At 33.4% G+C, this 12672-nt stretch overlaps 1 protein-coding gene across 2 annotated transcripts in view; it reads left to right on the forward strand.

Annotated features, from left to right (window-relative positions):
* The first annotated feature begins 272 nt into the window (after window positions 1–272).
* Window positions 273–12672, forward strand: part of LOC149740896 (kinesin-like protein KIF13A) — a 32512-nt gene continuing 20112 nt past the window's right edge. Inside the window, exons 1-7 of one of the 2 annotated variants that reach the window (XM_089873453.1) lie at window positions 273–490; window positions 8745–8817; window positions 9453–9465; window positions 10693–10846; window positions 11144–11324; window positions 11770–11995; window positions 12440–12552. In XM_089873453.1, the coding sequence (XP_089729579.1) occupies window positions 415–490; window positions 8745–8817; window positions 9453–9465; window positions 10693–10846; window positions 11144–11324; window positions 11770–11995; window positions 12440–12552 (836 nt within the window). In that variant the 5' untranslated portion in view covers window positions 273–414. Of the gene's footprint in view, window positions 491–8605; window positions 8625–8744; window positions 8818–9452; window positions 9466–10692; window positions 10847–11143; window positions 11325–11769; window positions 11996–12439; window positions 12553–12672 lie in introns of those variants that run through there. The other variant, XM_089873454.1, reaches the window with a different exon arrangement.

Here is a 12672-nt window from a genome sequence, read left to right on the forward strand (position 1 = left end):
GCTATATCCTGTCTTAAGGTGGCTGTACACAGTATCCGGCATGCGAAGTCGTATGCAAACCCATTACTGAGTTCCGCATGCGGCAGCGAAATCCGGACAAAACGGACGAATTCCGGATACTGTGTACAGCCACCTTTATCGTTTTAAATTTTTTAAATCTTCGCTACCGTAGTCAGACAGACAAATAAATTCACTAATATATTTTGTTAAATAAATATGTTAGTTTTCATATCTTTGTTTTATCACTTGTTGTGGTCTGCACTACCAAAACATAAACAAACCATTGTTCTTAAACAGGATATCTATGTTGATTTAACATCTGATTTTAACCAAGTGGAAATACAAACAAAGATGTTACTGAGCACTTAATGAAGGAAGATAAACGAATAAAAAGCTTATTTTTAGTTCAATTTTATGACAAATATGACGAAACCATCGAGTTCAAGCAAAGTAAAAGTGGCCGTGAGATTGAGACCTTTTAATAAAAGAGGTAAGATGGGTGTGTGTTGATTTATAGTAGGGTGGGGAAAATGGGACACCATTTCATTCTATTTTCTTGTCCTATTTTAACAAAGAACATTTAAAGAATTATAAAACCGTTTCCTCACGACTCCTATAGACCGTCGTTAACTGTTTAAAACGTAATCAGGATATTTGTATATTATGTGCTAAAAGTGCCCAATCTTCCCCCACCCTACTATATGTTGTTGATAACTTGATTATGTATATTTTTGGTGCATTGTATATTATAATATTATTTTCAAAGTTAATTTTTGGGCATGAATGCCCAACTTTTTTTGCAAAAAAATTAGACAGCGACTACTAGTAATTTTGGAAACCAAAATTTTCACTGGTCACCAGCTTAAAATTTGCATATGTTGTTACCGCCAGGTGTATTATAATTGTGAAAGGGATTTTCTCTCAGTTTTGTTTTTGTACAACTCATTGTGTTCTTAAAAGACAGCCGTTTCCTGCGCCATACGGCATTATCAGGGTTTGCTTGTGTCTTGTAAGTTGTAACGGCAATTACTGAATTAAACTTTTATGCGATATCGTAGTATTATGATTTTTAAGAGAATATATTGAATAAATCCAGTTGGATGCCTCTATACAGGCCGTTGTTAAACAATGTTGATGTAATATATGATCTTGTGGCACATTATAAAAAACAAGAACAAAATTTACTCCATGGTAAACAAAACATTGTTAAAATCATTGTAGATTTTTATGCCAGATCATCAGGCCTGTAACAACACCAACAGAATAATTGTGCAATACTTCATTGGCTTCTACCATATTATATGTGTGTGTTTTGATTTTTGTCCATGTACCACCTATGTACCAGGCATACAACTTGTCTTACAACACTAAGAATGCTTGAGACATACTTGACTACAAAGGATAATCCTTAAGCCGCTGGTATTTGCTTTGTACTGAGTATGTAATGTTAAGTCACTTTGGCATTTCTTGCATAACAATCAATATCAATGGTCATGGATATCTCTTAATATTTATTTTAATCATAATATGCTTTGTTATGTTGTTTTATATTAAATAGACTTCTTTATTCCTACAGTATAATAACATATATTGTGTATTGTTGTACCTTTTGGCAATATAAAATGTATAAAGGTGTATTGAAACTTACATAAACAATTGACAATATGGTAGGTTTACAATTAGGGATGCACATTACAGAATAATTAGGTATTCTAGGATATCCTAGAATACTTTAATTCGAATCTAGAATTCCGAATCTAGAATTTCGAATCTTTTTATATTTATAGGAAAAAAAAAATGTTACCCACAAAAGTCAGTTTATTGACCCTTTCATAGCAGCCTTGTTGGGTCATGAGCTGTAGAATGATCAAAAATTGTACTATTGGGTAGTTTTTGCGTCATGAAACGTATAGCAGGCTATGAAAAGACGTTGCGAAACGTTTACTGCCGAAAGTCCCACAAACACAAAAATATTTTTTTTCAAAATTAATAAGTTTTAAAAATTGTTAATATAGTATATGAGATGACGTGTAATGACGTCATTAAACAGAATACCGAATCCCGTAATTAGATTCGAATACAAAAGGATTCGAATCTCACGGATTCGAAATTCTGTAATGTGCATCCCTATTTACAATCATGATAACACGGATACCATGAAAAAACCCAACACATTAAATAGACCACTTTATTACATAAAGCATAAAAACACATATTATGTAATTGTGTATTATTGTACTATATGCCATTATACAATGGTGTATTCAAACTTACATAAACAATTGACAATATGGTAGGTTTACAATCATGGTAATATGGTTATCATTGACAAAACCCAACAATATTTAATATTAAAGTCCAAAAATGCACAGGTGGAATTTGTCAATATCATTGCTTTGTTTAGTTGTCCCGTTACAACCTTTATACCATGATAAAACAAATAACTAAGTTTGTTTGTGTTCTATGATGTCATACTTAGGTTTGGGAGTAACATCGGTTTAAAGTCCATTCTGTATGAGCAAACAATGGTCCTTGTTTGTCATGTGCATTAATTATATTGCTGGACCAATCAAAAGATTGGATTAAATGTAAACAATAGCAAAGCCCTCCAATGGTCTTAGTGGATTTCCTTTGTTGATGGTCAACTGTATTTTTACCGTTGATTAATTAATTTTGTAAACGCAATCCATAAACAATGCTTCATTATTGAAGTATTTTAAGCATGGGCTTTATTAATTGTCTGTGTGTTAAAAGGTTAAGGAGCACTCAGTATTAGTGTGTATAACAGTGGTATGCTTTAAAATTTGCTATAATGTGCAATACACTAAAACATAAACAAACTGGAATAATAAATAATCATTTCAACACATTATGTCTGGTAGCAGAAGTAACAGAATACTGTAAAAATATTCTTAAATTAAAAGATTTGGAAACGAAACATATTTACCAATTCACCATTGTCCAGTTTATGCTTATACACAAGCACACATTGTGTATAACGAACAAATGTACTTTATTAAATGAGTCTGCCACTCCACTGATATAATGCACTATCTGTATTATGCATTGTATAATAGTGTATAAGGGTATACCTTTATCAATAATTAAAATGTTTTAATTAAACAATGATATATCTTGGAATATTCTAATTTCTTGCATAGCATAAACATCATTAGGTAAATTAATGAGTTTCATTTGGTTTAATAATTAATTATATATGCAATAATACTGCAGGTTTTAATTAAAAATATTCATCAACACATAATACATGGGCATAATGTTACCGTGACATCATCTATGTTTTAGCACCCCAGTTTTAAATGTAATACAGCTTTTACCCTGCTGTTAGGTGTCTATACAAACAAGCAGAGCCAAAGTATATTGCATTCACCACATTAATCAATGAGGTTCCCTACGTTTGACAACTATTTAGTGCAACTGTATTTTAACAATGTCACCCAAGATTTTACCCTGCTGTTAGGTGTCTATACAAACAAGCAGAGCCAAAGTATATTGCATTCACCACATTAATCAATGAGGTTCCCTATGTTTGACAACTATGAGTGTAACTGTGTTTTAACAATGTCACCCCAGATTTTACCCTGCTGTTATGTGTCTATACAAACAAGCAGAGCCAAAGTATATTGCATTCACCACATTAATCAATGAGGTTTCCTATGTTTGACAACTATAAGCGTAACTGTGTTTTTGCCCCAGACTTACTAAAAATTAAAAATGTGACGTCTATGTATGTAATAATGCCCTTTGTTTCTTGTCTGTTCCATCAAACCTGTTAAACAATCAATCCAATGTAACCATTGTGATGTCATAGATTGATTATCATCTAATTATTCTGTAATTATCTCTTTGAAACCTGAATCGTTACATTGTTACTTAACTTTCCACTATAAGTAGAATTGTGACATCAATTATTAAGCTTTTATTGATCAATGACTTTCATATACTTTGAGCACAAATGTCTGGAAAGGATTATTTCGCTTTAAACATGTTTGTAATTATTTATGTAAATTTCATTTTGGGCAACTTTTCTCTGACTTTTTAAGTTGTTATTACAATTCCTTTAACCTTACCTTGATATTTTGTGGTTGTTGAATTTGTATAACAAAAAAACATAACAAACTTTAGGTTTATTTTATTACGAGCTTAGAATTTTATGAATAATACATTATTTAAATATAGATATTATATATAAATATATATAACCTATATAATTTAATTTGTTTCTACTTCATCATCAAGAAAATTCATAAAGTAGGCCTTAGCATGGAAAGAGGTTTGCCACATAGGTGTTATGAGTTCATATTTGTGAGAAGGTCAACTTAGACCACAGATAATACGTCACTAGACAACTGTCTCGAAATACTGCTTTTGTTAAGATAAAATCCCGAGATAAATTTTGTTTTTTTGTTGATCAAGATATAAATTTTGACAATGCGTGGGACTTGCCGTAGAAGTGCTTTTGTTAAGATTAAAATATATTTTTTTTTGTTTTCTTAGGGTGGGAAAACCAAATGTTAGTTTAGGTGAGTTGGTGGGCAATTAATTATCATTTAAACAAATGGTTTCTCTATCACTACTAGTGGTTGGACTTGATTTTTGTTGGTTACGTTTTCGCATCACCAGATAATTAAACAAATGGTTTGTGTCAATAATAATATCGCTCTTTTGAGCGTAAGCGCTAATTGGTTGCCCTATTTTCTGAGAGGATGTTTCCATTTAACTGGCAGTTTGAATACAATAAAAGTACTTAGTTGGTTCTACTTCTTATTTCATAAAGACCTCTGTTTCACTTTTGGAAAAGTTAACGTGATATTGCACACAATTCAGGATTTTATTTCATTTTCTGGCAATTGGGTAAGTGGTACCCTAAGTCATGAACCACTATTGTTATAAACTTCGAATTTGTTACTTGGATTTTCTTTTATATCCACCACCAAACTTAGCGGGGAGGCAGACTGGCTTATTCATTTTCGTGCACATTAATTCATAAACTTTACAAACAATAAGTTAGATTTGTTTCAAAGGAATGCATGTCTTAAAACTCTGCCCTGTGTTTATAAAAGTTTGGCATTTTTATGTTTGTTTGTTTACTGAATAATATTCCCTGGGTTGTCGCCTATGTAGTACTAGTAACTAGCCATTAATATCATCCATACACTTACAGCTTACACATAAGTCAGCCACCATACAGTTGAACCTCGTGACCCCACAAGCCCTCTTAAGGTGGCTGTACACAGTATCCGGAATTCGTCCATTCTGTCTGTTTTGTCCGGATTTCTTTGCCGCATGCAAAACTCGGTAATGGGTTTGCATACGACTTCGCATGCCGGATACTGTGTACAGCCACCTTTACCCAACCCCTGGTTAGCCATGGTCTCATAAGATAGTGTTTCAATACTTGAACATGAGACTCTACTTTCTATTGTGTTTATTCTATGGAGTGTTGGATGATATTTGTGAGAGTTAACATGGATGGTTGAGTGAGAATTAAAACTGACAGTCACCTAATATGGATTTAACAAGCTTTTTACAATGGCTCCAAAAAACTTTAAACAAGTACAAAAATATTTTAGTTTAATTTTATTTTCTAAATTGAATACACAATTATTTTTCAAAATTAAATTAAACACGTAATTTTTTTTAAGTTAAATACACAGACATGCCAAGAGTTGTTTAATAATAAGCAAGTGGTTCCATTAGTGTAAAGTCTAAGAACATTTACTTTACAAAGCAATAAAGCATGGATGTAAATGTCACATGGAAACCAAACGTCAAATCGTGATATGTTAGATGCTATATAGTTATTTATTTGTTTCCCACAATAGCCATTGTTCCCTCATATGGAGATAGATCAGTCATAATAGTTCCAGTCATAACATTACATGCTTTTACGGTTCAATTTAAACAAGAGGCCAATGATGCCAATTTAGATGAAATGTATATTTAATGGAACACTATTCGTTGGGCTTGATTTTTGTTGGTTATTTATTTTGAACCACTTGATACTGAATGTTATTTCGTTACAAAAGTCATCCAACTTCATGAGCACTAGATCAGGGCCAGATTCACAGAATTCATCATAGTTACAATTATTAAAGTAATATTCTCATATTCTTGCTGCATTTTGCTATTACTATTGTGATGTCATTAACAGATTTGTGACATAAATATTGAATATTCATTTTAAATTGCTAGTTACACAAAAAACTTCACTACGGTTTATTTTCAAACTTATTTGCTCAGCTTACCGTGTTCATTCAAGTGTCGCTTATTCAAAGAAAAGTTTGTTGATTGCATAACAATAGAACGTATTCCGCTTCATGTGATTGAACAATGGCCACTATGATACTATAGTAGTATGATGAGTAATACCACTTTCTTTACCATATTACTAGTCAGTGTTAATATTACCTTTTGACACCACAACGTTCATTATGACATCATAATTATGTATGTTAAGCATACAAAGTTATATAAGCTGTTGTATTGGTGGCTGAATCAAGATATTGTAAAAGCACCAATAGAGGATGTAATAGCTTATGTGATATCGCTCTATTCTTGCAAGTTCTTTAAACAACTGGATTTTGCAGCCATGTGTATTTATTTAAGGAATCTAGGGCCTCTGGTTTATTAATTAATTAATGAAACTTGTGACTTGCCATATTACCTCACCCATGTAGAATAGATCACGATATAATTTGGGGTAATGGGTCAACTCTGTCTTAAAATAAGTCGTATGTTCTCTGGCATGCTTTGCTGTAGAATCTTAACCATATAAAGTAGAATGTGCATAATATACAATGTTGGGGTAATTGACCAACTCTGCCCTAAATCCTAGGGCTAGGTCCCATGGTATACCTTACTGTAGAACTAGAACCTCACCCATATAGAATAAAATGCGCATATACAATGTTGGGATAGTGGGACAACTCTGGCATAAATCCCCTTACATGTCCTGCCATAGAACCTCAGCCATATAGAATAGAAACTTTAAATTTACAACTTGATTTACAACTTAAGTATTGACAAATAAAACAACAACCTTTGATCATTGGCAGAGTGGTTTGTGGACACTTGGTAATATTTGCACCAACATAATAATGTTGTTACCACATCATAATCATTGTGATGTCACTATGTTGTTAGGTTGATATGATACTTTCATTTGAGTTTTAAAAACTAAATAAATTTCACTGTGTATTTTATTGTTTAAATTTGAATTATTAAAGCTAAATAAATTTCACTATTTTTTTATTTGGTGTAAATTTTAGTTACAAGTAAATAAATTTAACCATGTTTTTCATTTGGTCTTAATTTGAATTAAAAGTTAAATAAATTTTCTGTTGTGTGTTTCACACAAAAAGCATTTCCCTGTTTCCTGTTCCCACCATTATGGCTGAGTAAATGTTACCTCATAGTGCTTTATTATTACCCACACCTCGTAGACAATGGCTCTTGTTTGCTAACTCTTTAAATAGGAAGTGACATAACATTTAACAATCAGGATTATTGCCAACTAAGCTGGATGTGCTTTGGCGCCAAACCTGGGGTGGCAAGGTGGGCAGGCCTACCCTGGAATTCCCTGAACTAAATAATTAATCAGTAAATATTAGAAGTTAGATTTGTTACATGGAAAAGGGCGTCAAACCATCCCTGCCTCCCCTACGTTTTTAAATGTTTGGTGCCTATGGTTGTTGTATCTACTTATTGATCTAGTGGGGTTTCCATTTTAATACCAACAATACACTTAAGTGCATGCAATTTGTTAAAATGTTTTATTGTGTGTTGTTATTGGCTATATAGTAATGAAAAGGTGAATTCAAAGAAAAAGAATTGCCAATATATATTTAAACATGTTCATGGAGGTAATGAATTTATGTTTGAAAAATTCGACAAATATATTTTTAACTAGCTAATTTATCATTCATAAATAATATATATATATAAATTTACATCTGACATTTGTTGTTTAAAAAGTAATAAAGAGATCAGTGATTTAGGAGTATAATGACATTAGTAAATACATGAGATAGTTGCCATTGTTTAGAATTAAATCGTAACTAGAAAATATATTTTCCATATTTGCAGTTTTACAACAAGTAATAGTAATAATGTAAAACTACCAATTTAGAATTTAGTAATGAAGACATATTAGTTATTACACCTTTGGCGAATACAAAAGGTTTAAAGTTATAGCCTAAGGTATATGGTATGAATCAGAGGCCCACTTATCTTTAAATAAAGTGATCATGTTGTGAATCATGGTGGATTATCATGGCTGTGTACTTCATTATCCTGGCCCGAGGATTTAGGTTACTACTTTTGGTTTTTGAGTGGTTGTTACTTCCGTGCTCATAGTATTACAGTGTGTGGATAAGCCGACATGACTTTTGGTTGGTTTGAATATTTATATTCTCGTGGGTGGGAACTTGAGTGACTTATCCATGGTTGCCACTCCCATGCCCACAGTCGAGTTGCTGAAGCTATTGCAGTGTGTGGATAAGCAGACATGACTTTTGGTTGGTTTGGTCATTTATATCCTCGTGGGTGGGAACTTGAGTGACTTATCTATGGTTGCCACTCCCATGCCCACAGTGCTGAAGGTATTGCAGAAACATAACCCCATAAATCCATAATAGTCATACAGTCATACTAAACCTACAAACCCATACCTACAGAATTCATGTCATACAACAACTCTTACAATTTTCATTATGTTTCAGAGCTTGGGTTAAACACAGAATGTGTGGTGGACATGCAAGGAGACCAAACCATCCTTTCCACAACAGCAAAGGGGTGGGTTTATACTGCTTAAGTGTTTTGACATTTATATATTTTTGTCAATGGTGTACACTGTACTACATTTAGAGTGCAACCTTTGTTACACTGACTGTTATTTTAACTCTATGATCAGTGGCACACTAAGAGAGGTCAATCCACTATTTTGCAATTGTAACTTGCAAAACATGACTGCAGACTTCTCCCCTGTCACAAGATGTCATGTGACACAACCACTAATTCACCCCCCCCCCCTTTTTGTCCCGTCTGGTTGTGGACTGCCTATGAGTAATTATCATCATAATTTAAGTAACCAGATTAGAGATACTTTTAAACAACAAAAGTTAAATATTGGCTTATGTTTATCCATGCCTTTTTGGACCCACAATTTTAGGCCCCCACACTATTTATAAGCCCACACTTTTTGCCATTATAGTTTTTATGTAGCATAGGATACTTAAAACATTTATATTGAAACAGTACTAAAACATACTGCGCAAAATTGTGTTTAACTACTTAAATTTAGTGTGTGTGACTTTGTTTTTTACTTAATTTATATTGTCTGTATGCTGTTATTTACATTACATATTATGCTATTTCTATGTTTTACCCTCGAACTTTATTTTTTCTTTCATGTCATCCATTCTTCACAGACAACAACCAAAGGTGAGTTTAATTTGCAATCACAAGCCATTGGGGAGTAGGTAGTGCATTGTACTAGCTCCCATGGGATTTAAAGTTTATTTCAATCACACTGGACATTCTACTTAGGCAGTAGATGACAGTTATTTGTTGTTGTTTTTATTTTGGCATTAAATTGAATTAATCAATTTTCGAGTGCATAAAAATCCATGGAAATGGGGTAATAGGATAATGGCCTAACTTGGGCCTTAATGCTTAACCATGTGATATGCTCCACTGTAGGCTCTTATCTATATAAAATATGACCCACTGTAGGCCCTTGTGGGGTAATATGGATACCGTTAGCACATAACATCCCAATATTTCCTATTTATTTTAAACAACTAACAACGGTCCTTTAAGAGTCGTGAAGATACGGTTATATAATTCTGTAATAATAAATAATATTTTACTAACAAATGAGACGATAAAATTGAAATGAAACATTCAACATCTTACCCCAAACTAGTATATAAAAATTACCTTAATTGCTGCTAATGCTGCAGTTTAATGCACAGGAAACCAGCCAAAGGCAAAACTCCCACATTTAATATTCAAGTTATACCTCCAACAATTCAAGTCCATAAGACGCATGAATAATTAATACAGTTCGCAGAATGATTTATTTTTACTGCCTTTAATATCAATATTGCGTTTCTTAATGCGAAGGTAATATGTACATAGACACACATGATACCATTTATTAGCCAGTGCTATACTTGGATTTCAAAATGAAAAACGATTAGACACCCAATTTTAGAACTATATTTTACCAAATTATATATAGTTGGGTGGGGGAAGATGGAACCCCTTTTTTCATTCTATTTTCTTGTCCCATTTTAACAAAGAACATTCAAAGAATTATAAAACTGTATCCTCACGACTTCCATAGACCTTTGCTAATTGTAGAAAACAAGACCAGGATATCAGGATTTTATGTGTTAAAGCTGTCCCATCTTCTACCACCCTACTATATATAAGTTGTCTAGTTGTTGGCGTAATGCATAAAATCTAACATAAATTCTAGGCCCTCTTGGTAAGGACCTCACCCATATAGATTAGGCTAACTAATAATATATCCAGCCTTTTTGTGCATAGGCATTTATAATAAAATATATTCATAACCTAAACCAATGGTATAAAATGGTATGACATTAAAAGCCAAAATTGAAAAAAATTGACAACTTCTTAAAAAGCGTTCCTGTGTTTCAGACATTCACATTCGACCATTGCTTTTGGTCAATGGATCCAGATGAAGTTGATAAGTTTGCCAACCAGAGCCTTGTGTTTGAGAGCCTTGGTGTAGAGTTACTTGACAATGCATTTGCCGGTTACAACGCTTGTATATTCGCTTATGGCCAAACGGGTAAGCTGCTTTATCTTAACCCATGCGTTAAAGTCACTTTGATTTTCTTTGATGGCCAAATTTATTATAAAAAGTGACATTTGACAAGTGTTAAACATCAGACAACAGCAGTTCATACAGTTTTGTTACTCATTAAAATTTTCATAAGCATAGCACACTAAGTGAAAATTTGATAACACACCAAGGCTTTTTAAGACTCACAATTTAGAAAGCATTTATCTTATATATAACTACACTTTATAGGCTACAATGATGTTGTAATGAGGCCTGCCACTTAATAACCAACAATATATTCAGGATCTGGTAAGTCTTACACCATGATGGGCAGCCATGATAAACCGGGGTTGATACCTCGTCTGTGCGATGCTTTATTTCTACGTATACAAGATCAGACACAGGAGAGTCAGTCGTTCAAAGTGGAAGTATCGTACATGGAGATATATAATGAGAAAGTGAGGGATTTATTGGACCCTAATGGGTGAGTACTGGGGGCGTTTGAGTTCCCAAAATATGTTAGACTGTAGCGTTTATTTATGTGTGTCTGCGAAACGCCCCTTTTTATTTGCCTTCTTCTTCCGTTCTCTTTCAAGTTTCTCGTGCGTTCAAAACTGATTCATTACAATATATATAACGAGCAATAAGCATCGTCACTACAAGACATCAATAAAAGAGTAAACTACTGGGCCAAAAACCTTTGCTTATATTATAAAATTCTATTACGTGCTTTACTTTAGGACCTGAAACATACAGTATAGAACTTGGTTTGGCTTATAATTTGTAGTAATGGGCCAACTCTGGTCTAAATCTATGGCCTGCCTTATTGTTGAACCTCACCCAGGTATAGTTGAAACAGTTCAACAGAATATCCCATTACAAACACCATATTAGGTTTAATTCCAAACTAAGCCCACCCCTTCCCACAGTGGTAAGCAGCAGCATTTGAAAGTTCGCGAACACAAATTACTCGGACCTTACGTGGATGGTTTACAACAACTAGTAGCGAGCACGGCACAAGATGTACAAGAATTGATGTCCGAGGGAAGCAAATCTCGCACCGTCGCCGCTACGAAGATGAATGCTGAGTCATCTCGATCACACGCGGTGTTCACGCTTATTGTAACCCATACTATGGTGGATATACAATCTGGGGTAAGTGTTTGGATTTTTATATCTTTGTCCAATGGTCAATAAATAGGTTGTCTAATTGTGAGCAATACAGAAAAAACATCCCCAAAAAAATATAGGCTTTTTACATGCAATCAGAGGTTAGTGTTTTGATCGCTATTGTCCATGTTTTATGCTACTATTGGGATGTCTGTGTCCGTAGGCAAGTTACTTAACGCCACAAAGTTACATAAGTGGTAACTCGTAAGCGGGCATGAGGTGTATGAAACAGATTACGCGTGTTATAACGACTGTTGCTGACCTGCCAAGAATGGATAAATTAGTTACATTTAATCATTATTTTGGATGAATTCTATTTAAAATAGTAACTAAATAAAACAAAGTAATAAACCGAAAACTGCATATCCTATAAATTTACTTGTTTCATATATATATATATACTTTTTAACGTCTTATATTCCTCACTAGGTGTCAGGAGAGAGAGTGAGTAAACTTAGTTTGGTCGATCTAGCGGGGAGTGAAAGATCTTCCAAGACCGGAGCATCGGGTGCAAGGTTGAAAGAAGGAAGCAATATTAACAAGTAAGATTGTTATTTCAATAATGACCTAATTTATAAGGTGCAGGGTATTGGCGTTATCTTCTCTATAAATGTAAAAGGGCAGGAATAGTTAAGGTTAAACGGATAAATGAAAAACTGATA

This window comes from Ciona robusta, chromosome 2 (genome assembly GCF_009617815.1).
Source record: "Ciona robusta chromosome 2, ASM961781v2".
NCBI lineage: Eukaryota > Metazoa > Chordata > Ascidiacea > Phlebobranchia > Cionidae > Ciona > Ciona robusta.